We start from the raw sequence: 27,439 nt of genomic DNA, 5'->3' as shown, positions 1-27,439 counted from the left end.
TGGCAAGTGCACTTAAGTAACAGAACCAAATTGCAGCCGAATTTGGCTGCAATTCCTAATATTTTTTGATTATCTTCATAAAAAATTAAACACCAATGTTCTTGCATTGCATCACAGTAAAGAAAGAAGGAAGGAAACGTTGGATAAACGTCAGAGTTTAATAAAGTGCAAATGAAATCAGGATTAACAGAGGTCAACTCTGTAATACAAAACATAATTAAAAAAACAACAGAAAACAGGAGTTTACGCAATCTGTGATCAAATATACAGTTATTATAAGCAACAACGTGCTTAATTTCTAACATGGTAGTGACTGATTAAACAGGACAGCTAAAAATAATATAATAATATCATTTTAACAGTAGTAAATCACATATTGCAAGGATAAAAGTACAGGTCCTGTGTTTATAATGAGGATTTCATGATCTCACAGGATGTGGGATGGTTGAATTATTCCCGCAGTCAATGTACTCGAAAACGTCCTGTGAAAGCTGCTCCGTGTGAGACAGATAGGCTATATTCATGGTTATTCTGGGTGGAAAAGGGAGAAAAAAAATAAACAAAAACGTGAACATCAACAATCAATGAATAATTTTAATCATATCAAACTGATCACAGCGGAGCATAGACAGTCTTGAAAAAGTATGCCACCTTAACTATCCTTTTTCTGCTTTTTCTTTTTTGGTCATAATTAAAAGTTTTAAATCATCAGAAATGCTTATGACAGACAAAAATAACCTGACTAAATCCAGGTTTTTTTTATTTTAACTGAGCCACAATGGAGCCTTCTTTAATCATTAACAGAATGTTTAAGATCTTCCCACGTGTATTAATTGGACTGAAGTCCAGACTTGGACTAGGTCACTGCAAAGCATCCAACCTATTTGTTGCTTGAGTAATTCAGTGGTGAACCTGCTGGTGGCATTTGATATCCTGGGTCAGTTTTTGATGGACTCTTGCAGTAATTTTGGCAGACTGACCACTTCTGGGATGGTTCACCTCTGCTCCATTGTTTCCCCGTAGAGGACAATGGCTCTGATTATGGCAGGATGGAGTCCGAAAGTCTTACAAATGGCTTTGTGACCATTCCTGACTGCATACACATAAATTACTTTGTCTCTCATTTGTTCTTGAATTTCTTTACATTAGGGAATGATGTCTTTTTTTTTTATTTGAGAAATTGTGGTCCACTTCATGTTGTCCGACAGGTACTACAAAGGTTATTTCTTAAATCTACAAAACAGGCAGCAATTGGGTCTAAGTGTACATAGTAAAAGGAGAAATCAAAAGAATATAGCTCGTCATAGTTAATTCCTGAATTGATTAATATGTTGCACAGGGCCAGTTAAGTTTGGATAAAACACATTGCATGTGTTCAGATATAAATCAACACTATGTATTTGATAATTTGCTTTGATATTTCTGGTACGAATGTGTACAGTTACACCCCTACTCAGCAATTCAAGTCAAAAAGAAAAAGTACACCTTCTTAATTTCTTCGGTTTTCACTTTTCTCCAATGAAAATGTTTGAGAACGTGAAAACATAGGCCAGTTATATACAAAATGCAGTTTTCATATGATTATTATATTTATTAAGATAAAAGAAAAATATTTTCTCATTCTCCACTGCTCATTTACATTTGATGTAAGTGTTTGCTTCTGAAACTCGCACGAAAGGTGACTTGTGGTAAAATGCTTCTGCTAAATAGAAAAGCAGAAGTGGTCTTTTTTTTTCCCCTCCAGGGCAAAACAGAAGAGAAATGTAAAAATGCCAACCATGATTTTGTGGCTCAGATATTTTTTCACCCTTCCCTGATTTCTGAAAAAAACAAAAAAAAAAACAAAAGCAACACCGAGTCACACTGTCCTTGCATGCTTTCTGAAGACAACATTTCAGATTTAAGGATTCGAAGATAGGAACTTCATCTACACTGGCCCCTTTTTTGTGGCTGCGGTTTGTCACACAGCTGCAGAGAAGCGTTGCGGTTTTTGAGATAAGCTGACTAGGCTGCCTCTTTGGGTTGATTTTGACATTGAGATTGAGACTTACTGCAGCTTCAGGAACAGCGTGTGGATCTTGATGGTAGTTGACTTGCAGTAATTGCTGAAAGAGACAAACGTAAAGCGGTGACATCTGCTGAATCCACACATTCAGACAAGAAAAAGTGGGCGCAGATTGAGACTTTTCTTCAAATGTTTCTGCAATGTGGTGATAATCAATGTTTTGTTCTTACTTGAAGCCCTGGTCTGTAAGCGGCAGGTTGATTTGAACGGTGTACTGCAAAAAAACCAACAAGCAGGTAAGAAACTTGTGAGACAAATACAGGACCTTGCAAAAAGTATTCGTCGTCCTCTGAATTGACACAATCGTCAGCGAAGCTTATTGGGATTTTCCCCAATATCTTGTTTTTGTGTTTAAACCCTTTAAATTAGATTTTCAGTGCAACCAACTTAAATATATTTTATTTATTTATTTTTTTCTTTAACTCTCCCACAGTCTTAAAAGACAGGGTCCACTGGACTGACCCCGCCGCATGTGCTTTTGCAAGGTCATGTTTTGTATGGTTTCAATAAAATACACTCAGGTTTGTTGTATTTAACGTGAGCAAAAGGGAATGAATGCTTTTGTATGCCACTGTGTATCACTAGCACTTTTAGCCTGGGTGAGACTCACCGGTTTCCTCGATCGAGACTCTATGGCCGTCATGTTGGCTATTTTGGTATGACCCACCACAATTTCATTAACCACACCCTGCATGGAGAACTCAGCGATCTGAACCGGGACAAAGTTCTCGTTGGTCATGTTGAAGAGATTCTAGAGCAGAAAACCATGCAAGTCAGTGAGGGGAAACTGGGACAAGTTTTGCACAGCCATAAAAGTGTCAGGACTTTGCCCACCATATAACACCTGCTGTCTGTCATGTGAATGCCTTCCACGCCGTCTATCTGACATAAACCTTAAAAATGTAAGAACTTGAGAAGTATGCGTGGCGCATGTTTAGATAATGGATTGGAAATTTAGCTACAGTAAGCTTTGGTGTAGGAAAACACCATTCAGACTTATTTATAGAAAAGAAAATGAAGCGCAGTGTATGCTTTGGAAACCATTGTCTAAAGGAAGGCTAAGTGTGGGGAACCTGCAGCTGCTGGTCAACCATGTTTTATCAAATCTAAAGTTAGAGCAGCTGTTCATAAACAAATGTTTAAGCACTTCACATTTCCCTGTTCCCCGTTTTGTCAAACTTAACCTATTCTCAACAGCAGGCAGGTGCTGAGGAAGGCGACCTCTGTTATGTCATGTTCACACCATGCTCTTCTTGGAGATTTTCAGCTGCTTCTCTGAGGTCACAAAGCTAAAAGTGCCTGCAGAGAAGACCAAGAGACTGCAAGTCTCTTTTACACCTGCTGCTGTGGTTAACAACATAAAACCATAAGTAATGTTGCTAATAATATTGCCCTTGATGCTGGCTGATACAGTTAGTGTTTTTTTTTCTTTTTTTCCTGTAATTCCTGTGTATTTGTTGTTTGATGAGCGGACACGCAGAAAATCAACTTCCTATCAGAAATAAATACTTGAATCATAACCCTCTGTGTGTATAATAAATCTCGAGTTTCTTATATGCGAGTTTCAGTATTTAAAAAAAAAGAAAAACATCTGCCTTTCTCTTGTTAATGTGGGTGGGTGGAGTTTTATTGTCGTCACCATCACTTACTGTGACCTCCATTTCGACAGAGTCCGGGGTGAAGTAGACCATGACTGACAGCACGGACACCGGCGTGAGCGTGACGCTCCGCGGGAAGAAGAAAAAGAGGATCAGGCAGCAGAGCAAAATACTCAAACCCATGGAGATGCACACATACAGCTTCCTGAAATCCAAAAACGGGCTTCATTAACATCCCTGAATAAGCGTCCCTGAACCCAACGCCGAAACATTTAAACTGTGTTTTACATACGTGCGTCTGGGTTGCAGCCGCACATCGTTGCATGGTATTACAGCCAGGAGCTGATCTTGCTGGCCTGTCGGTACAACAATAAGGAAAAAGAAAAAAAAAAAAGTTTTGTTTTTACTGGACACAATGGAGAAATGAAAGCACCAAAACAGTTATGGTTTCCTTTGTTGAGGAAAGGGAAATGAAAGCCATGTGTAGATCAGTATTTCAAATGCAGAGAGCTACAGCAAGAAACATAAAATAACAGAACAAAGACAGTTTTTTTTTTTCAGAAGAGCAAGACCAACCTCGGGGAATTCGTCCGGTGCCTTTGCACGTTGGGCAGCTGTCGCTAGAGGAGCTTCCATTAATGCTGCCGTACTGAGGAACCTGCTTGACGTTTTTTGAGTTCTCCATTTTTTTTGTTATTTCAGGATCCACTCCTCTCCCACTACTGTGCCCCGGTGGCGCCATGACCCTTTACTGACAGACAAAGTCCAGCTTAAGCACGACAAACAACAAACGTAACTGAAAAAAAAAACAGCTGCATCAGGTCCTACTCTGGTTACCTATTCAAAGTGATTTCCCCACAAAACTTTTAAACGTCAATAAAAGCTCATTCCTTCAGCACATGTCAGACCTTATGACACAGAAGGGGCCCAGGGATCTTATCGACAAAGCCACGTGTTTAAATCTTCAATTATCTGATAAAATTTTTTTTCTCCTCCAATTTAAATGCATTCGCTTTCAGCCCCTTATACTTTAATGTCTCTGATCACACAAAATCAGACTTTATAGTCTATATGCAAAACACGGCATATAGACGAAAACAATGTACGTCACCCACTGTGAAACATGGCGGTGACACCAAGATGCTGCGAGGAAGCTGTTCCTTAGTACAGAGAGAGAAGCTGGGTCTGACCTGAAGGGGGATGGAGCTAACTACAGACCAAATCAGCAAAAGACTTCAGAGTGGGACAAAGGTTCGCCTTCCAACACGGCAATGAGCTGAACATACAGTTAGAGATACGACGGAACGATTTAAGTCAAATGACCCAGTCGAAGGCCCTACCCAAAATCCTATTGAGAAACTGTGCAGATCTTGCAAACAGATGCTCATTGATGGTTTCCATTCAATCTGACCAAGCTTGAGCTATTTTGCAAAGAAACAAAGAAGGTCAAAACTTTTGGCCTCTATGCACAAAGCTGGTAAAGACATACTCTAAAAGACCTGCAACTGTTATTGCAACTAATGCTAGTTCCATCTTGTCTCAGGTGGACTGCAGTTGATAGCAGTGTTGCTGGTTGGGTTTTTTTGGGGGGGCGGGGGTTAGCAATTAGGTCAAATCCCAGCATGCGGTCTATCTGCATTGAATTCAAACCTTCTCCCACCCTGTGCATTCACAGGTTCGCTCTAGGAATTCCAGTGCATGTAGGGTTAACTAAGCTCCAAAATAACACTTAGAGATAGGAAGTCTATCGTATGGAGTGACTGGACATGCATAAAAGCAATTAAAAAAATGTGGCATGTACAACTTTAAGTTATATTTTTTCGTCTTACATGTGTGCACCGCCCCATTTTAATATCACCCTGAGCAACAGCCCATCTCAAAAATAACCAATGCATAGATTAAATAAATCTGTGTTAATCTAGGATGGACTGACAACCCCAACTCTCGTCCAATACCCACTGGAGATGGGCTCCATTCCCCCTCTATTGATAATTAGTTTCTCTTCTATCTGTATTATATCTTCATAAACGTATATAAATTAGTCAATTTTACTGACAAGTAAATAAAACAGACAAGTTGACTGAAACAAAGCTTTTTACTTGTACTGTACCAGAGTTCAAATAGTTCTCGTGTATTTTATCTGCAGTTATTCTGTTGAGGAGTATACATGACACAAAATGATAGGAACTTCAGGAATGTTAGCTAGCCTAAAAACAGCAAGAGTAATGGTCCTTTCATATTCCATGTTATAAAGACATGTTTGATTCGAAGAAACCGCACCACCCATTAAAAATGTCTGGACACCTGTCCCAATCAGGCTCATATGCTGATTAGATGAGCATATTGAGCATATGATCTCCCACCAGCTGCATACAAACATGACTTTCTTTTAACAAGACGGACTCTTATTCACCATCGCCCTTACCTTCGCAACTTGGCTGCTGCTTCTAATTCCAGCTGGTATCCAGAGTGAATTTATAAAATGTCTGCTGTGTTAATTCTCCTTTAAAACGCCGCATTGAAAGTGCTTTATTTTCTTCTTTGCTGCGTCAACACACAACAAAAACAGCAAAGGAGAAATAACTTCCTACTTCTCAGTTCCTGTATGTGAAGAGCAGAATCACATGGGGGTTGAGTTGTCGACTTTTTCTTCCTTGTGTACTTAACAGTGTTACGCCACTAAGTATGGGAGATTGCGCGATATCCCCCCCAATCCCCTTTGGATAGAAAAGAAAAGAAAAGCAAAAAATAAAATATTTTTAATTCTTTTGGTTCAGTTCTTTGTGTTTTTAAGCCACTTTCTAAAACATATTTGTACTCGCTGCTGGCTTTTAATACAGTGCGGCAGATTCGTTTGTTGAGCTTTTTGTGTTTCTATTTCTACTGTGATTGTATTTTCTTTTATGTTGTAACTACTGTCATTTGTTTTTCTGCGTGCAGGACTGTGGAAAACTTAAAAGCACATTTAAGTCGTGCTTAAATGTGCTATATAACTAACCAAAGCCAAGCTGTGTTGACTAAATTTGACTAAGCTAACTTTGTTAAATTAAGCTACGTTAAAGTAAGCTGAAATAGACTATGGTAAGCTAATTTGAAAAGTTGAACTAAGACAGGCATGTTTAACTTAAGCTAAAATAATCAACTAAATTATACTAAAATACTTTAATCCAAGCCTTGTTGAACTAAGTTAACCTAATATGTGTGAGACTAAATTTATGTAAAATAGCTAAGGCTGTGTTAAAACGTGACAAGATAAATGATTAAAAAACGTGTTACACTAAGCATTTTGAAATCTAGGTCAATGTCAGCTATAAGACTTAACTAATTAATGCAAGCTAAGCTAAAATAGACTTAAAATTAGTTTCTAGGTTAACATAACTTAACTAAAGCAAACTATAATAAACCCATCCTATTAAACAAAGGTATTTTAGCATGACATAGAGGGTCAAATGAGTGACAATTTATGGTGAAATCCTCTGAATTTGTTTTTTTTTACCTATGCTGTATTTAACATCACCCTAAAAATTCAGCATCATAATAAGTACTGAGATTTGCTAAATTGACAAAAAAGTAATAATGGCAACTTCCATCCAGCCGTTCACACCGCCGTGTTTGAATTATTTACAACTCAATAACTCAAAATGAATCTTAAAGGATTTATTTTCTGTACCAACTTTCAGACCAACATCTCTAGATTTTCAGTGTTAAGGTGGAAAGAAACAGATGGGCAAAGAGTTTATTGGCAGATTGGGAGAAGAGTATTTAAAGTGTACACTCTGTTGCAGAAGAATAATTTGACAAGCAAGGTAGATATATTCAGAGTTACTCTTAAGAGCATGTTTTCTTTTTTTTGTTTTTTTACTTGAACAATTGTAAACATAACAAAAACAATGGTTCCTAAAAAGCTCAACCACACACACACACACACACACACGCAAAGTTAAGTCCAGACACACAACACAATGTCAGCTTACATGACAAGCATGTTTCGGTAAACTAATCATCATCGCACACAAGAGGCAACGCAGTCAAAATCAAATATACTTGGGTCCATAAGCTTTGAGGAATGTGTTTTAAGAGACATCTCAGTTTAAGTAGTGCTAACTGAAAATTGCTGGGTTTCGCTTTGAGTTTTTGACCAAGACATGTGAAAATGCAGGCAAGGGTGTGTGGGATGATAAAAGATGTCACAAAGCTGTGTTTTTGTTTCACTGTGACTGTGCTAAGACCACAAGAACATGACTTGTCTCTAATAGCCTCTATTCATCATGCAGGTGTCAAAAAAACATCCAAATCTGAACAGTGATCCGTTCTGAGAGTTTGGTATACATTCCACATGTCAACGTCTAAAATAACAGTACTCTGATACAGAAGAAGATTGCATTGTTAGGCAAATTTCACTACAATAATTAAAGAAAAAAAACAAAAAACTTAAATATCTAATCTTATTACTGCCCTCTGACTCTTAACCCATGCAGCATCAGTAGCATTAGTTTGACTCCAGAGCTAGCTTTCCTGACCCAGTTCACCTCACACAAAGTTTCATTTTCATCTCTATGTATAATTAACCCGACCTTAAGAGAGCACAATTATTTTACAGCGCTGAATAAGCAGCTACATCAGCCATACAAACACAGGGATGAGGAAATTATGGGGGGAAAAAAACACTTAACTCATCGATATTTCAGTTTTCGCTCATTTTCGACCAACACGTACAACAACTCAACGGCCCCAGGTAAACCAAGCTACCAACGAGAATCATTTACAAGAAGGTGTACAGTAAATGGCTAATGTTTGAAGAAAGCGGTAAAGCTAAATCAAAACGGGAAAGAGAAGCCATTATATATATATATCTTCAATTTTTCTTCCATATATTTGGAGACGAAAGTGTAGTGTAATGTTGAAAAAGCAATCAAAAAAAAAAAAAATTACAAATCCAAACACAAGAAGATGAGACATTTAAAAGCCCAACTCTATAATTACTCTTTTTTTAAATTAAGCTCAAAAGCTGAAATAACTCTTTTCCTATGAGTCTAGGAGGCGCCTTCGCAAAAGCTCGGCTTCGGCTCATTGCGGAGGGTCAGCAGCTTCGTTCTGGCTTTCCTCGGCCATCTGGACCAGCTCGTTGACGGTGTGCAGCAGGTTGTAGCCGTGCTTCCTCAGCAGCTGCTGGTTGAGCCGCTGGTCCTTAAAGCCCATCTCCAGCAGCACGGCCATCATGGAAGGGTCCTGTCTGGCAGGGTCGATCCCTCGCTGGAAAAGAGGGGAGAAAGAGAAGAAAAAAAAAAAGGCAAGGAGGAAGGGAAAAAGAGAAGAACATAAAGAAGGTAAATCTACACTCAACGAATCATGTTCACAGGGACAAAGGTTTTATATTTGTTGTGCGGGCACCACTTTGAAATGAGTGCAACTTGTGATTATTTTGAGGAATTTTCCTTCCAAAGTGCAAAAAAAACATGTAACATCTTCCAGTTGAAGATTTCTTGTCTTCAGTATTGGATTTACTCATCTTTATAAAAATGTGTGCCGTCTCTAAAATCAGTTTTTTTTTTTGCTCTCAGATGTAATGTGTTTAGAGCATTTATACTCTCTTCCTGTTTGCAGCCAGCCTTCTCCTCTCGCTTGAACGTCCTCCCTCCTCAAGTAAAAGCTGTGTTGTCTGGAGAGAGTTAAAGTCCCTGTGACGGGAGGGATGAAAAACTAAAAAACAAAAAAAACAAAAAAACAACAACAAAACAAAGTGCTTCTGCTGTAGTCTGTTAACCTGAGATGTAATTAGTGCATATGCATGTTTTTAAACAGATGTTTTACTTATATGGTTTTTTTTTATAAGTCAGTGGTAGCTCACCATCACCTGGAGTAAATTGTGAATTGCTAATAACACCCTAAATAAAGTTAATCATGACAACTGTGTCACTCTACAGTCCTTTATCAGCTCGTTGTTGAAAACAGAATTTTGTTCTTAACAACTCACCTTGTTAAATACAATTTAAATATAAAAATAAAATAAAATAAAATAAAATCTGCAACCACAGTGATCAGACTTATAGGTACAACTCAAGGAGGGAGGGAATTTGAACAAGAGGAAAAAGACGCAACCTTATTTTTATTTATTTATTTACTTATTTTTTTGGGTTGAAAGCAGATTTTGAGTGGAAGCAATACATCATCCGAGACTGAAATAATCGTCCTCTTCAACTGAAAATGTAGTATTGGATGGGAAATTCTTCAATAGGAATACAAATGTACAGAAGACGATTAGGGTCACTGGAAAAAAACAAAAACAAAAGAATTCAGACTTTTTTTCTTAGAATTCTGAGATTAAAGTCAGAATTCCTTTTTTATTTTAAGTGGCCCTAATCCTCTTCCGTGCAAACGTGCTTGGAAACAAAACAGGTATTTTCTGCCCTGAAAAAACTGGCACAAAAACTACTATGATGCCTAATTTGAAGTATTCAGATGTGTCATTGAGTATTATTGTTGCCTGTTCTCCACAAGCATGAACAAAAATCAATGTCTGCTGCTGGCTCAATAATTGTTTACATGACATATATCAACATCATGAGTTAAAGACTATTTAAAGAAGAATAACATTTATTTGTAGCATATTTTTACCATATTAGAGGTAAGAGATAAAAGGAAAGTCATATATATATAAATATATATATATATATATATTTTTTTATAATGGCTACAACCCCTAAAGTACTGCCAACAATTCTGGTTAGGCATGAGCTGGTTCAGGATATCATGGTATACCTAGATTAAAAAAAAAAAAAAAAGAAAAAAGAAAAATGATGTAAAGATGCCATCATTTCAAGTCCTTGTGTATCATAGCAATGTCAGAAGGAAATGCTGGAATCACCAGATTTGCCAGCTCTGTTTGGAGTAAACTAATGTAAACTGACAAATCTTTAGGACAAACCTGCTTCTTTGTGCAGAAAAAAATGTTGCAACATGTGCCCTTCAAAGTAAGAGCTTGATGACCGTTCTGTGTGTAAATGCATGCGGCTATGCAGTCATATTCTCCTCTGTGCGGGCCTGACAAAGTCTTTGGCTTTAAAGCCTTCGTCTTTTCACTAACCATAAACCAGATAAACAGAGATGGAGTTAAAGCTTTGTGCATTCTGACACTTCCGGCGTCGCTGTCAAACCGTCAGACAGGTGAGAATGGATAAAATAACAGTTCAGATGTCTTTGAACTTCAAGAGTGAAGATTTTATTAGCTGATATGTCTAAACAGAACCAGTATATTATTAAAGAGGGACTTTAATCTTAGCATTTTCAAATAATTTTCAGTATAAATTTAACTCTTGTTTTTTGTTTCTGATAATAAAACGTTGCAAAAAAAAAAATAAAAAATCTAATACGTAGAATGTTTGGTTAAATTACAAATAAATGTAACTTGTGTTTATGAAACATTTTTGCTCAAGTCAATGAATCACAATTACGTTTCTTCAACAAATATCACAACTTTAATAAATATGTTTGTAATTTTATTCAACCATCAGTAAACTACGCTTCTGTTTTTCAGCAAAAGCAGTTCCGATTTGTTTGTTGTCGCTTTTGCGTAAATACTGCGGTGCTGTGCAGTTTCCTGTGGAAGCTCATCATACTGCTCACGCCTCACACCAGCCCATGCCTAACGTTGGGACGCTTGCAACTCAGCTATTCATTTCCAAATTCTTGAGTTTTTCTTGACTTGAATAAAACCGTTTTCATCTGCTTGTGCAAATAGTCAAACAAGCAAATTAATAATGTCTGGTAATGAAAAGCTCTCATGTTGGAAGTTCTGTATTTTAGGTTTATAGAGCAGACTTCTGGGTCATGTACCTGTATGGAACAGTTTGGTCCAGTGAAGAGAGCCTTATAAGCAGATGCGGCCACAGAAAGGGCCCCTTTGACAAGTCCCTCTGTGATGCCTCCTTGGCCCCTGGTGCAGACACAGTCACACTTACTGATTACACTAATTACATCTCAGGTTAACAGACTAAATTCTGTTGCAGTGCAGCATGAAAGAAAGGAAAAAAAGAAAGAAAAGAGACTACAGCACAGAAATTGTAGCATAAGAAGTTTTACTCTGCTGTTTTGCACCTTGGCTGCAGCGCTTTGCCCGCTCTCGGATTGTACGCCTCAAAGGCACTGCATGCTGAGCCGGCTGATCTGGACAGACCGGATGATACTAGAAAAGGAAATGACAACCCACAAAAAAAAAAAAAAAAATCTGATTAGATGAGGAACTTGAGTTTTTTTTTTTTGTCTTCATTGAAGCAACAAATCCTGAAAACCTTCGTGCTGTGTTAGTTCCTCTGTTCCTGCAGTGGTTATAATGCGTTTCCTGAGTTGCCTTAGCTTCCTTCTAAAACTGCTAAGTCATGTAAACACAATGAGTCTAACCAGCAGACTGAGTGGCAACAGTAAAAGGTAAACTGTCTGGTTTTACAGTGATAAATATGCCGCCTCTTAGTTTTATGTGCCAGCAAATGTAGTATATCTGCAATGTGGTGAGATCCAGTCCCTGTGATGGTTTAAACTCACCATTTAGGTGAACCCGTGGTTGTTGCGGCTCGTACGGTTCGCAGGCCGGAGGACTGGGATCCCCGGCCAGATACAGCGCCTCCGATCTGAAACGTAGATGGAAACGTAACCACTCGAGGCGGTGCTGCGGTGTGGCAACCACCTTCCGTTTCAATAACAAGAGTTTAAAGACTCTTTCAAGCCCCGGTCTCACCTGGGCGAGTAGATGACCGGTGTGGGGTGCAGGGGCTGAGGCACGACAGGTGGCGGCACCACTTCAGGCGTGAGCGTCACGGCGTCGAGCGTTTGGGACGCGCACAGCATCTGGTTCACGCTGCTGTGGATGGGCGAGACGTGGAGGGGCCAGGTGTTGCCAAGCGACTCCTCCACGGCGATGGTCTCTTCCTCCTTCCTCTCCATCAGCGGTGCCTCCCTGCACGGCTCAAAGTTGCAGGGCTCGTCCTTTGCCTGCTCTTGGTCCGGGTCGGTCGAAGAGGCCGCTGTGGCGCTCGCGGCGGCGGTGTCGGGCTGCGACATGGCGGAGCTGTACATGGACTCGCCCAAGGGCCGGCTGGTGTCGAAGCAGTCCGGGAGGACGATGATGTAGTCGTCGCTGGAGGAGACGGAGGACGTCTGGCTGCTGACCTGAAGCAGGAGACCATAAAGGCTTTTAGGCTCCGAATAGGTGCTGAAAAATGACGGGTTGTGAAAGTGTCTGCTTTTTTCTGGTTGAGACTTGTATTAATGAAGTGCTTTCATGGGGAAATGCTACAAAAAATATATTTACTGACCCTAACAGTTCATTGTTCGCATTGGATTTTGTTTGCGGACATTTCTTGGTTACTACTTTGTGTTGCCGATTACTCACATAAAATTCTAATAAAGTACAGCAAAGTATGTGTCTGATAAAATGTGTAAATATTGAAAGCATGTTTATAACATCACCTCATCCCAGTCTTCTCTGGTTCTGCCTTCTTCTTTCTCGCAATTCTTCTCCTTCATGTTTTGCATAGCGTGCAAAACCTCTTTGTCTTCATTATCTTGATGTGAACTGATATTAAGGTTTACATTGTCGGCTCCGAGCTCAGGATCTACCAAGTGGGGGGGAGGAAAAATGACCAAAATTAACATCCTGTCTCAAGATGGTCCAGCTTTAAAATAAAGAAATAAAGGAAGATTATAGGGGTTTTTTTTTGTTTGTTTGTGTTTTTCACTCACCTGGCCTTGAGTCGTCCTCTCCCTGGGACAGTTGGTTGAAGACGGTATTTACAGGCGGCGCTAAACTCTGGATTCTGTCGGCATTCATCTCCTCCTGCTTAACTTTCCCCTTCTGCTTCTCCTCCACCCCGACTCCCCTCTCAAAGCCAAAGCCGGGCCCCCGGGTAACAACTGCAAGGGTTGGAAACAATGTTCAACAGGGAGAGATTCAAACACAGAATCTCCCTCTCTGGCGTTAAACTCCGAGAGGAGCTGGTTGCAGCGGCTCACCCTGCGGTTTGAGGCTGCTGTGCTTGGCTCGGCGGAGGGGCCTGTGGTCCGGGGCCTCCTCCAGCGTGAGGGAGCGGATCACCGTCTCGCAGAGGAACTGAGCTCCGCTGATCTCCTCCTCCTTCTCCTCGTCTTGCGCTACGGGCTCCGACACGTCTTTGGGCCTCAGTTTGACTCCTTATGGAAAATACAGAAAAATGATAAAGGAGGAAACAGTTTTAGGACTGGTTCTGAGTTTTTGCTTGTTCTAGAATATTTTTTTATTCATTCTCAGGAGCGAGAAGAAGGGATACGGGTTGTTCTTTCTATTCCAGAGAAATATACACAGGGATTAGCAACTAAAGGTTCTAATTGCAGGCCTTGAAAGGAACTTTCTATTATTTGACTGAATAACCAAATTCATTTCCAGAATAACTTAAAAAATGTATTTGAACATAAACACCTGTTTGTGTTTAAAATGTTTAATTATCCCAATTAGGCAACTCTAAAGAGTCAGCAACAGAGAATGGCTCACCGAAGAGTTTACGGACTCCTGTGGTCTCCGACTCGTCCTTCGTCTGTGAAGTCATCGTCCTTTCCAACAAAGATGAATCATTGGGGAGGGGGGAGATGCAGGGAGTCAAAGCTGGAACAAAAACAGAGAGAAAAAGAAAAAAAAAACATTAAAATATGTATTCCAGTTCAGGGCTGAGTTTTTCAGCACTTTGACTCACCGACGGGAGTGTTGTTGGGGACTTTTTCCAACTCTTGCACAATATTTATGTCCAGCAACTCAAATGAAAGCAGATCCTAAAAAAAAGTAAACAGAGCAATGAAAATTCAAATTACTGTGGAGTAGTAACAGACGATGAACATTTGTGGGTTAGAACCCCTTTGCTTCTCAGGATTCATCTGATTTCGGAGTTTACTATGATGACGTTTAAGTCACTGTCCTAATTTAATCAGCTGCTTGATAAATTGGCCGACTTCTACTACGGCTGAGTAGAACAGGAAACAAAAATACTAGAAAACCTGTTTTAAGGAGACCAAAACGAGAAAATTTGCAGTGAAAAATCAACATAATGGTTTTAGTTTTACAACATGGGTGCTAAAGTAAGAGTATTAATGCATCATTGTCTCATTGTCATGAAAACACAGACCAAAGATTTGACCTTTAATATGAATATATTCACATGTTAGTGTAAAAGTTCACACAGGCAGTGGTAACAAAAAAAAAGAAAAGCAGAAACTTCTGATACTTTTCTGTACACTGAACTGCGGCTACCATTCTTATTTCCGTTTGATCAACGCACGACTTGAAAACGACGTGACAGAGAACGGCTTCGCGTTGAGCAAGCACCTGTGCGGTCAGCAGGTCGACCGATGGGAAGTAGAAGTCTTCTTGGGGGAGGTCTGCAGCAAAGGCAGGGCCGCTCTCCTTGGGTGTCGCCTCCTTCTCTGCCGGCTTCACCTCCTCCTTCTGAAGCACAAACGGTATACCAACCGTCACCATAACAACCAAACAAATACTTCATGGACATTTCCAATTATTTTTATAGTAATAAAAAAAATTTCTGTTCATTTTAACCCTAACAAATTATCCTTTTTCTTTTTTTGTTTTGTTTTGTTTTTGTGGGACACTAAAATTGTAACACAAAGATTAAAGGATACAACAACTTTGCTAAAGTGCTGAGTCGGTCCTAATTTTTTCTGCATATTCCTTCAAAGCAGCCAAGTTTTTTTTGTTTGTTTTTTTTTGTTTTTTTTTTTGTTTTTATGCAACACTTCTCCAAGCTTTCTGAAGGACTTGGATAATTTTACATCTGGACTTTGGCTGATTTTGTCTTACACATTTTCAGCTCAGTATGTGATTTTATTTTATTGGTTAAGCAACTTCAACTTAAATCTATGAATCATTCAAGCACAGAAATAACCAAAGACTCAGAGGAATAACCAGTGTTGAGTTTTTACTGGATAACGGCTAATTTAGGCCCCCATTTCACCAAATTGCAAATTCCTGCGTGAAGGCGATTGAGCGGCTACTGTATCTACTCACCAAATTGTTTCTTTTTTGTTTTTTTGCCACTGCTTCCAAGGCCATGTCGCAATGCTACTGCTAAAGGGACAACATTCCCTGCACTAGGATATTATCCTCACAATCTGTGGATATTCTGTATGTATAAAAGAGGTTTCTGCACCTCCACCATCAGTTTTAGCCATGCTGTGGGGGAGGAAACAGTCAGCTTATCAGCGGGGTATCAAAGGATGCAGGGGATTGGGCTAGTGCAGTAAGACGGGGGCATGCACACAAAAGTCTCACTGATCAATATGAGCTGATCACACCAAAGATCTGAATCCTTTGTTTGTTTTTCTGGCGTTCCATGGTCACCCAGAAGAAGTGTTTGCGGCCATTTTGATGGAGAGCTCATGGGCAGGAGGATGTCATCCATCCAACCATCCATCCATCCATTTATTTTTCACTTAATCCGGGAACATCTCACGGGAGAAACAGTCTTCATAGAGAAGCTGTCATCCTTCTCCCCGGCCACTTGGGCCAGCTCCGCCAGGAGACTGAGCTTCTCATCATATCTCTAACTAGACACTCTGCAGGGGGAAGCCTTTGTCACCTGCCTGTATCCGTGATCTCAATATTTTGTTCACTACCCAAAGCTTTTGACCATAGATGAGGGTGGAAACATAGATCAGCATGTAGATCTTTGGGCTCAGCTCTCTTTTCACCACACCAGACAAGTCCAGCCTCATGTATTCAGGTGCTGCTGCTTCCAGTCTTCTCCTTTTGTGCGAGTTCAACGCAGTCTCTGAACCCTGACACTCCATCAGACATAATGTGGAGCACACTGCCTGCCAAACTCCAGTCCTCAAGACCTAATGTCCAGTAACTTTTAGATGCATCAACTGCTCCAACACACCAGAATAACATGAATGGATCGTCACCAAGACTTTGCCAAACTTGATGCCATGTTGAAGGGGTAATTCAGTAATTTGACTTGGCTGTGTTGAAGCAAGGATGCATCTAAAAGTTGCAGGGCATTAGCTCCAAAGAACTGCATTTGGAAACTCCTGATCTAGACCTGCCAAAACTGTCGATGTTCTTGGTCAATTTTAACGTCACGGTGCAAACCAAGTCAGGTGTGAAGCAAAGAATCATCTTATAAATTAATAGTTGGGCATTTTGTTTCCATCAATGACTCGTCATTTTTTAGTAAAAATCTATTAAATAGTTTTCGGTATTAAAATGAGTATTGTAGGACCTACAGGGTGATTCCCAAAGCACAATTAGCTTAAAAGTATACAGCAGATGGTTAGCGAAAGGACTCTCTGTCAAGTCTTAGCTGGATTTCTCCATCCACTTGCTTAAAACAGGACTTTCAAATACAGTTAATCTGAGATAGAGAGCTGGTTGTTTTTTTTTTTGTTTGTTTGTTTTTTTGGTACAGGTGGAAGGCTGAGGCCCTTCAGAATGCTTGGAGAGTTGCCGTTTTAAATCAACCGAAAAGGTCATAGGACAGTCGGGCTCCTTGGTAAGAAAACATGAAGACATTATGCGTGATTTCATCTAAATATCCATGTAAACAGATGTTGCAAGTAGGCGATGTCGCTGCGTGTGAGACTTGCCAATCGCTTGCTTTGGTGCCCGAGCCCGTTGCGGCCGCTGCCAGAGTCGACCACAATGCTGCACCAGACCCGCGGGCCGAACTGACAGCCGCAGTGCGCCAGCCGCCAGTGGGAGGTGTACATCCCCTCCATGACGGGAGCCACAAAGGCCACACTGACCACGCCCACTTGTCCCGGAAGCAGCAGGGGCACTGGAACCTCCCTCCTCTCCTCCGACGCCAAGCCGAGGTTTCCCCACATGAACACTAGCTGCGTGCACGCACACACACATACACAGGACACAAAAAATAGGAATACACATGCGAAAAAGCACAAAGACAAAGAGCATGCAAACCAGAGTGAATACAACAGAAAATAAATAAATAAATAAATAGTCATGCGTTCATACTGAGGGGGCAACACTCATTGTACATCCAGACAAAGACTTAGAAATTGAACCCCAACATAAACTTAACTGGATTAAATAAGGAACAACACTGGATAAACACAGGCGCCTCTAAATAAATTTAAATATTTTTGAAAAGTTACATTTTTTTCAGTGTTTCCATTTAAGAAAAGAAACTCATATTAAACAGATCTATTCCACAGAGAATGGCATAGCTCTAAGTTTTATTTTAGTTTGGATAACCATGGCTCGCAGCTAATGAAAAGACAACGTTCATGTAGCTACTACTCACATAAACAGATTAGCTGGCTGTTCATGGATTGCTATATGAAAAGTCGGATGGATGGGAAAAGTGTGATGTTAAAAAAAAAAAAACAGTTGAGATGATTGGGAGAGAATCGCAAGTAGTGGACTCTGACTGGAGTCAGAGCATCAAGAGCCACCACACACTAATGTATTCAGAACATCGGTTACATCGCTCCCATTCCTTGCGTTAACCCACCCCTGAACCAGAGACGAGGTCAGAGGTGTCTCACCTGGGCTAAAGATAAAAGAGGCTCGGCCGTTGCACAGTGGTCCAAAATCATCTGTTCAGAAGAAAGCTGCATTTTATTTGGAAATCATGGTCCAAGAATCAGGAGTAAGATTAGACAGGGACAGAATCCAAGTTGCTTCTTCCAGTCGGTGATGATTTAGGAAGCCTCTGTCATCTGCTGCCGTTGGTCCTGTGGTCCACCGTCATCTACCGGGATATTTCATGCTTCCCTCTGCTGACAAGCTGTATTGAGATGCTAATTTTTTGTCCAGTAGGACTTGGTACCTGCCCACACAGCGAAACGTACCAGCACCTGCTTTAGTGATAATGGCGTTTATGTGTTTGGCCTAAACCTCAGAGAATCCATAGAGTATTGTTAAGCATAGGCTTGCATGAAATTAGAAAATCATGCAATGGTAACGGACTGCAATGACGGTATCCGTAGTGATAAATCCACACTTTTCCGCAATCTTCTCTTCTTCAACTTCCGGTGCGTCCATCCTAGGCGATGCAATCAGTGGATCTACACCGCATCTGCTGCGGCCAGGTTTCATCCAACAAGCTGAATATCTTATCATCCCAAACTATGAACTCATGATACTTGGAATATGTCGGAAAATAATTAGTCCATCCCCAGCATGTCGTTGCAGTGTTAGTACCGACGTTACGATGCTGATATGTTGTGCTGCTTTAGCCAAGAGGAAGATGAGAGACACCGAACCCAACAATGCAGATGAGCTGCAGCAAAGAAACCTGGGATTCCTTGAACACCTCAGCAGAGCCACAGGCTGAACGCCTCCATGCCATGCTGCATTGATGCACTGATTCATGCAACGGATGCTCCGCCGAGTATTGCGTGCATACACTCTACAGTACATGAACATACTTTGTAGAAGGCCCACATTTCTTTATTTAAAAATAAAAGATTTTCTAACTGAATTTTGAGCTTTCATTAGCTGTAAGCCATACTCATCTAATTTTACAGAAATAAACATTCAAAAAGTATCTCTCTGTGTGTAATAAATATATTTGATATACACTTTTTTTTCTCTCTCTAAAAACTGAATTACTGAAACAAATGCAATTTCGGAAGATATTAAAATTTACTGAGATGCACCTGTAAGCTTGGAAGATTTTAGTAAATCAAGAGAAGGAAACGAGTTAAGAGGAGAATAAAAGTAGTAAAGTGGGAGGTGTGGAGGGCATAGAGAGAGAGGGAGTGTGGAGCCTGGCCTCTCGATGAGTGGGAGGGGTACCTTGGTCTCTGAAGTCCAGCTGATTGTGCCCGAGTTCTTCATCTTCCAGTATTTGATGAACTTGGTACCAGGCTCCAGACGGGTGTTATCAGGCAGATTTTCATCCAGAAACAAGGCAGCCATAGTGGGCACCAAGGACGTGTGCGAGACCCCAGGACCCCTAGTTTCAAGTGTACAGAGCATTGTTGAAAAAAAGCCCTGGTTTCTCTATAATACGCATCTCTTTTTGTTTCTCTACGAATCAAAAAAAAGCAGGACCCCAGATTTTTTTTTTTTTTTTTTGCAGCTCAAAAGCAAATTTTTCTTTCTTTTTTTTTTTTTCTAGAAAATCTATGAAGCAGCAGCAACAGTTTTCACATTGAGGTAGTTCCAACATTTGCCACCACCCCAGAGCAGCCAGCGAAAACACTCATACAGACTAGATTACAAAGATGGCATATTTTTGATTTCTTTTTCTTGGAAAAAAAAAAAGACTTTTTGCATCCATGCTGGGCTAGAGGTACCCAGCACTGTCGGACGCCCTTCCAAGGTGGCGCTTACTCTGGACTGGAGGCCTGGGGGTCGGGGACCGGGGCTGGGATGTGACCTGGGTCTGTGGCGGGACCTGAGGCTGATTCTGAGGCAGCGGGAGGAGGCAGCGCCGGGAACTGGGTGGATGTGGACGCCATGTTTGCCAGGCTGGCTCTGTCTGAGGTAGAGGGTCCGCTCCACTGCATCCCCCTCTTCTCCAGCCTCAGTTTCTTCTTGATTTCCTTCACCTCTGCTTTCAGCTGCCTTCTTTCAGCTTTGAGGCGCTGTCTCTCGGCCTTGCGCACAGTCCTGTCTCCTCGCCTTGGGAACCTGGTTTAAAATGTCATCAGGAACACCTATTTGTTGACTATCAAAAGTTTACTTTCCAAAATAAAAAAAAACTAAAAAAAAAAAAAAAAAAAACAAAACACATTTTTTTTGCCTTGTCTTCACCTTTAATAATGTAGATGCTACAGCAAGAACTAGCACTCTCTTTCAAATCTACGTCAAGAAAGTAGTAGCTGGACGAGCCTCAGTTTTTAAAGGTTTACCTAAACTCTCCCGACATTCCATGCTCGGGGATGGAGAGAGGCGTCTTGGTTCTCACCAGGCTGTGGCTCGGATCGTGGCTGTGTCTGCACATCTCACACAGGATGCAGGATGGGCACACACTGGCAAGGAAACAGCGCAAACAAAAACAACAACAAAAAATCACTATGGATGCTCAAAAAAGTGTGAAAGGAGTTCATGGATAGGGGTGAATTTTAACAATTACGTAAAGAAGAGAACACTAACGTGTGACGTCAGTTATTAGGTTTACATTGTAACATAGCACAGTGTTGGTTTGGAGAGATTTATTTCCTCTTATTCAAAAACTTTTTTTTTTTTTTTATTGATCAAGTTACTTTTTGACCGATTTTACTTTTTTTGATGATCTGAAACATTTAAGGATAACAACAAAGAAGAAACCTACAAAACCCCTTTCCAGCACTGGAACTACTTTCATCAATTACCTTGAAAATCCCCTTGCAGGGATCAAATTCCTCCTTCAGAACTTATTTTTGACAGCGTAGACATATCAATCCGCTACACCCGACCGCCCCGCCCTAATGCCTACCTGCATTTGTAAGCCCCCTCAGAGGTGAGCTTGTTGCAGGTGCTGCAGTTTGGGGTGTACCCTAGCGATCCGTTAGAGGTGGAGGGGCCCGGTCGGGGCCCTATAGGTCCTTCAATGGCCCCACAGTCCTCTTGGAGCCCGTCGGAGGACTTGTGAGTGCAACACTGGCCGGAGAAGTCGTTGCACATCCGTTCCACCACCTCCTTTACGACTTCGTCCTTAAACTAGAACCCAAGAAAATAAAGTTTTAATAGTCTGAGGGAAAGGTTTTGCACAATTTTTATTTATTTTTTTAAATTTTCCCCCATCGGTGATGCTAACCTTCTCCATGTACGATCTGAACCACATAGGAGGAGGATCATCGTCAGGTTTATTCCCCTTGTTTTCTTTTACTGCTACCTGTAAGCAGAAACCAGAAACATAATCACATCTTAAACATAAGATAAGAGATAGTAAAAGGCAGAGATGAAGTCATTTTCACCGACTCATCCTTGTTGCATAAAGTCAGCAGATTATAACCAATAAAGAACAATGAGTAAGACGACGGAAGACGGGTTTTCTTACGCTTTCTCGCTCTGGAGTGATCTGAGTGCCTTTGTCCACGGATTTAACTCTTGACGGGTAAGGCGGAGCAGGACGGAGGTCTCCTTTAAGCTCCTTCACCTCCGCCTTCAGAGGGCCGCCGCATGCCTGGCCCTTCATCTTGTACACATTCATGTGCAGCTGGTTCCCCTGCTTCTCTGCACTCTGAGAGGGACAGCAACGAATAGCAAACAATAAATTGAAGGCAAGAATGACAACATATACAAAGAGAAGGTTTTAGCAGTAAAACACATCTGAGCTGCTTTTATTGTGCTGTTACAATAAAACAAGCGCACACTTAAATGTTCACACTCTTTGAACCTTTTACATTTGATGACTTTACATCTAAAAAAATTCTACTGTGAAGAACTGTCAAGTTTAATAAAAAGGATAGCAAAGGATAGCAAGTTGTGCACTCCACAAATCTGACATTCATGGGAAAGAAAGCCACTAGTGGAGGGAGGGAGTCCATATGAAGGCCAGTCTGCAGTTTGCAGCAAGCCATGTGGTGGACAAGGCAAACATTTGGAAGAAAATCCTCTGATCGGTGGGAACTTTTGTTTGGCCTACATGCAAAAAAAAGTACAATCTTTCAGCAGATGGGAAAAAGAAATTGACAGTCTGAGAGCTACAAAACAAGGATTCAGATGAAAGCACATGCTTGGGTTGGAAAGTCCAGACCTAAATCCAATTAAGAGTCTGTGACAAAGACCCTTCATTAAATCTGGCTGAGTTTGAGCCATTTGGAAAAGAAGACTGTGAAAGGATTTCAATATGTAGAAATGAAAAAGCTCATAGGAGTGTACTTCAAAAGACTTGCAACTGTAACCTTAACCAAAGGCGATTCAACAAAACATCGACTCAGAACACAAATGCTTGCCTCAATTTCATTTTCAGATTTTTATAAGCAAACAATCTTGATGATGCTTTTTGTTCCTTTCACTTTCTAACTATGCACTGTTACGGAGTGAAGCTTCTTCAAACAAAACGGAGGCCCCTATGTCTTTTACTGAACCTTTCTGTTCAGTTCTTTATTGAAGAGAGAAAACGGCGACAGCTGATAACGGCAACAGCTGTTCGTAACCAAGACAACCAAAATATCAACAAAGCAAGATAGTGACAAAACAGAACCAGATACTTAAGCATTCTTCAAAATAAAAGACTTCTTCTATTCAAATAAATCATGTCTTGCACTTAAATATATTTCACTTCATCCTTGTAATTATATACAATCATGTTCAATTCAATTAATAATAAACATGTAATCTATGCTTAACATATAATTGTAAATCAGTCGCTTATCATACTGAACAACATATAAGTGTAAAAAAGTCACAACATGCACAGCTTACAGTTCTGTCGCTTGAAATCTAGATGAAATACGTTGAAACCCGAGAGACTGTTAAAAGGTTCAAAGGGGATGTGTCTTTGCAGCGTGCTGTATGTTATCAGCCTCTTTTATCACATAGTTACGAAATAACAAAGAAAACATTGTAGTGCTACTCAGCCAATAATTTCCAAGAATATCCAGCAGTGCAACAATACCTTGATTGCTTCTTCATATTCATCTGCAAAACAAAAACATGTCGGTGTATTATCCACATGTTACTCGAGTGCCATGACGGAAAACCATCAATGATTATTCTTCTTACCTTGACTGTTTATGCAGATCTGAAAGGAAACATGAATAGGGTCAGAATGAAATAAGTCGCTAACTTTCATTATTGTCAAAAACAAATGCTCCATTAACCACAGTTGGCAGTTCTTAGCCATATGCAAAGCAACCAGGCTGAGAGTCGGTTCCTCAAAGACCAAGGTCGTGGTCCTCAACTGGAAAACATTGGACTACTCTATCAGACTCCGGACTCACTGGAGAAACTATATATAACTTTTGGCCTGAGAACACATTGGGATTACCCAGAATAAGCTGGACAGTATTTAACTGGACCACCTACTATTGTGACCCAATCTCAGCTAAATTGAAACCAATGGATGAGTTGAACTGCCTTACATATTTTTGACAGTGTCTGAAACATTCCTTAGAGATTTTGGTGCTTATTAATTAACATAGCAAACAAACAGTTGGAAGCAGATTTTACATCTATGATGTAAATCTTCTGAATTTGGTGGAATATGTTGGATATAGATATGGGGACTGGGGAGGCCATTGGGGTGCAGCGAGTTTATTGTCATGATGGACATGGCCCACAACGACATAGACCAAGTAGGTTGTACTATTTGAGCAAAGCTCAGTTGGTGATAACGGGTTCAAACTATGCCAAGAAAACGTCTCCCACACCACCAGCCAGCAGCAACAGCATCCTGAAACACCAACACAAGGCAGGACGGACTCAAGCTTTCATGTTGTTTATTCTAAATTCTGGGTCTATGATCTGAATGTTGCAGCTGAAATAAAAACTCATCGGATCAGGAAACATTCTTATCTTAGGACCCATTATTTTCCAGTCATGTGGTGAATCTGTGTGAACTGTGTACCTCCATTTTGAATCAACTAGATTTGGGCCAGTCTCAAAGTATAACTAGAGTTTAAAACGATGCTCCATTAAAATGGCAAATTTTGCTGTTCCCACAGTTTTAGAAGTCCTTTAAATCAGTGCTTTGTCAGAGCATAAAGCACTTTATATCCCAAATGTGACACAGATAGCATAATTATACCAATAATAAATGCCTTAGATTAAACAAGAGCAATGTGAACATTTCATACATTTTTACAATGATCCCCTAAAACTTTGTATATTTACTTAAAGACATATTGTGGGAATCGCAGCATATCTCATGCCCAGTACCCATATTTTAACATTTTGTCCTTTTATTTTGTTTTGCTTATTCTTTTATTTCACTTAGATGTTGATTTAGATTTATTAAAGGCATAAACATGCATGTAATTGTTTGAATTTCATACATTATTCAAGCTACAATATTATTTTCTGAAAACTTAATTTTAAATCCTATTTCCAATTACTGGGCTTCTGATCCCCATTGAAGATCAGTCGACTTCAATGAGACATTACTTTGACCCAACTCCAAATATGTATTGGATTCACCTAACCACTGTTCATGTCAGTAGACCACAAGCAGATTGCAGAAAATGTTCTTTTTCACCCCTTTAATTGGTTTTTGGCACTTGTACTTTTTATTCACAATTAAGACAGTAAGGGGGCAGAGAGAGAAGAGTAGGACACATCAGACCACCGCAGCAAAGGTCTCGAGGTCGGGAATCAAACCCAGGACGGCTGCGTCCAGAACTATAGCTTCTGTATATGAGGCCAGCACTTTAACATTACACATACACCTAACGGTCATTTTCAAAATTTCCCCACAGACTATTTAAAGCGAGCTATTTGTTGCCACATGACTTTAGTTAGAAATCACTAAATGAAGCCACCGTTTGTCTTTCTCGAGAACTTATTTAATTAACATCAGTGGCTTGGCATTACATCCCAAATAGTTCAGATTTTTTTTTTTTTTTTTTGTCATTTTAAACAAGCTGGTCTAATGCTGGTGTGCTGCCATGGTTGTCAAAGACAAACAAAAAACAAACACACTGTTCCTGACTATGACGTAAGGAGGACATGGGTGGGGCAGAGTCACATGCTGCAGGCTGAACTATGTACCATCACTGGGTAGGAATGGGGTTTAATATTAATGTCTTGGCTTCATTTTTGCTTTATTTCTTTTTCGTCTGGTGGTCTGATCAATCATTATTCACCTCTTTTCTCAATGTGACATCAGTTTGTTGAGTAATTAACTTGTAATTGTACCTGCTCTGAACTTGGTTTGGTTACTTTGGTGTCTGATCCACCCAGTCATTTGTAATTTCTACCATTGCTTTAACATTTGTTGGCAGAAATAAAACAACAAAAAACAACAACAACAAAATCTGAAAACATCAAACCGCCAAAATGTTAATGTCTTAGTCCAAGAACATGTCGTATGCAATTGTGGAACTGAATTAAAATAATACATAGTTATAATACATTTCCTAATTAAAATGCATTCTAACCATTTATCTTCTGAGCTCATCTAATTAGTAAGTAGAGTCCACCTGTATATAAATGAATCTCATTATCAGCACAGCTTTGTGAATCACAGATCAAAGAACACAGCAGACATGGTGACTCTGGAGGAGCTGCAGACATCCTCAACTCAGGTGAAGAATCCATTAACAGGACAGCTATTAGTAATGCACTTCACAAGCCATGTAGGGTAAACATAACATTTTGTGTAAATACATTATTGGCAGCAGCTTCTGTTATAGCCCATAAGACAATAAATAAATAAATTCTTCATCCATTTTATAATTACATAATGCTTCTTTGTGTTGGCCTACTCCATAAAACCCAGTAAAATACACTGAATGTTGTATTTGTAAAACAACACCAAGAAAAAAATATTATGGGGCTTCAACACGTTTGGCATAATTTACGTACGCGTCTCTGGTCAGCATGGGTATCAAATTCTCCAGTGAGTGTATTTAAAATTTCAAAATCAACAATTTACTCACGTCATAATGGCTTTAAATACGTAAAAATATATCATAAAATAGAAAAATATACATTATATATAATATTTTTTTCTTTATATGTTAATGTTTTTGTTATGATATCGAACGAATACTTCCTGGTAAGGGCGCCATGTTTACATATAGAGAATCTTACCTCTTCATTATCTTCATCAAAGTATTTAACTTGAAAGTGGTTGATCCCAAATGACGCTTTGATCTGAAATGTAATGTGAATGAGTTATTATTCAATCCACAGAAAACAATGTCTTAAAAAATTAGCTATTCACACACACGTCCAACAAACCCTCAATAATAGACATTTCAGGCTGAGAAATATTACACATCGACAGCTGGAAAATGGATGTAGGAACAAAAGCTTTATTCTCAAAACAAGCTAAGCACATTCTCATTTAAAATGACCAGCTCTGCACATATCTTGTTGACCGAATCGACCGTCCTTCAGGTGATCTGCTGTTTACGTGTCTGCTAGGCCATTTCTGGGCCTGCTCTTCCCCAAACTGCGCCAGCTTTTTTCCTCCAGCAGCTTACCCAGGCTTCCACGGACTCCCACTCCAATTTGTCCACATCCTGAGCCAGGAATCTCTTCACATTCCCGCGAAAATTGACTTTAATCGTGACCGGGAGCCCCATGACGGCCGTCTAAAGCGTATTTAACGACTTTCATTTGAGGTGACGTCGGCCTGCTTGATCCCTTCTGCCCTCGACTGTCTTCTCTTGTTTACATCGTCAACTGCGTCACGAATAGACGGTGACGACACTGCCGTCTCTTCTTCTGTAAATTAGTTTACATTTACCGCCGCCTGGTGGACTGGAGTATGTAAAAACAAAAAATGAAATAAAATTAAATAAAATAAAATAAATAAATTAAAATAAATTAAATATAAAATAAATTAAATTAAATTAAATTAAATTAAGTTAATTAAATTAAATAAAGCTGTAGCAGAATACAACAGAATGTATTGTCATTTATACAAATATATTGTTGTACAAGCACATTGGGGTTATTTTGCGTTTCTCCAATTCAAGAATAGTAAAAGTTTAAAAAGAAAACCAACACCCATTAAGAAACAAATTAAAGTTTACATTTCAATCTAAAGGTTTGTCATACCAAGAACTTGTTTTGGTTACAAAAGGGCTGTAAAGTTTTTTTTTTTTATTTATTTATTTTATTATTATTACTTAAAAAAGAGAGAGATTGTTTTTGTCCAATTCTGAAATGAAAGTA

The 27,439-nt window shown here is 39.8% G+C and overlaps 2 protein-coding genes across 7 annotated transcripts; both read right to left on the bottom strand.

Moving 5' to 3' along the window:
* Positions 1-144: 144 nt before the first annotated feature.
* tmem106a (transmembrane protein 106A) lies at positions 145-6,351 on the bottom strand. 2 transcript variants are annotated; one of them, XM_008437387.3, is made up of 8 exons: positions 6,089-6,351; positions 4,240-4,459; positions 3,956-4,019; positions 3,715-3,868; positions 2,676-2,816; positions 2,236-2,279; positions 2,052-2,105; positions 145-531 (listed from the first exon to the last, which is right to left on the bottom strand). In XM_008437387.3, exons 2-8 carry the CDS (start codon positions 4,403-4,405, stop codon positions 420-422), a joined length of 735 nt encoding a protein of 244 aa, XP_008435609.1. In that variant the 5' UTR covers positions 4,406-4,459; positions 6,089-6,351; the 3' UTR covers positions 145-419. The 2 variants fall into 2 exon arrangements, with proteins under 2 accessions (XP_008435609.1, XP_008435608.1); XM_008437386.3 differs by having other exon boundaries at positions 4,240-4,414; positions 6,089-6,342.
* A 954-nt stretch (positions 6,352-7,305) lies between these two features.
* nbr1a (NBR1 autophagy cargo receptor a) lies at positions 7,306-26,960 on the bottom strand. Of its 5 annotated transcripts, XM_008437380.3 has the most exons (22): positions 26,743-26,960; positions 26,348-26,410; positions 23,321-23,339; positions 23,214-23,236; positions 21,651-21,833; positions 21,408-21,485; positions 21,087-21,310; positions 20,521-20,640; positions 20,000-20,299; positions 19,460-19,619; positions 17,284-17,532; positions 15,008-15,127; positions 14,382-14,457; positions 14,183-14,293; positions 13,669-13,845; positions 13,399-13,569; positions 13,126-13,271; positions 12,395-12,825; positions 12,202-12,287; positions 11,758-11,845; positions 11,497-11,596; positions 7,306-8,916 (listed from the first exon to the last, which is right to left on the bottom strand). In XM_008437380.3, exons 1-22 carry the CDS (start codon positions 26,842-26,844, stop codon positions 8,731-8,733), a joined length of 3,213 nt encoding a protein of 1,070 aa, XP_008435602.2. In that variant the 5' UTR covers positions 26,845-26,960; the 3' UTR covers positions 7,306-8,730. The 5 variants fall into 5 exon arrangements, with proteins under 5 accessions (XP_008435602.2, XP_008435604.2, XP_008435605.2 ...); XM_008437382.3 differs by lacking the exon at positions 17,284-17,532; XM_008437383.3 differs by lacking the exon at positions 20,000-20,299.
* Positions 26,961-27,439: the final 479 nt, after the last annotated feature.

The sequence above is a fragment of the Poecilia reticulata genome, chromosome 19 (genome assembly GCF_904066995.2).
Source record: "Poecilia reticulata chromosome 19, P_reticulata-male-v2, whole genome shotgun sequence".
Lineage (NCBI taxonomy): Eukaryota > Metazoa > Chordata > Actinopteri > Cyprinodontiformes > Poeciliidae > Poecilia > Poecilia reticulata.
The sequence above is the reverse complement of the archived record's forward strand: the minus strand, read 5'-3'. Positions and strand labels throughout refer to the sequence as shown.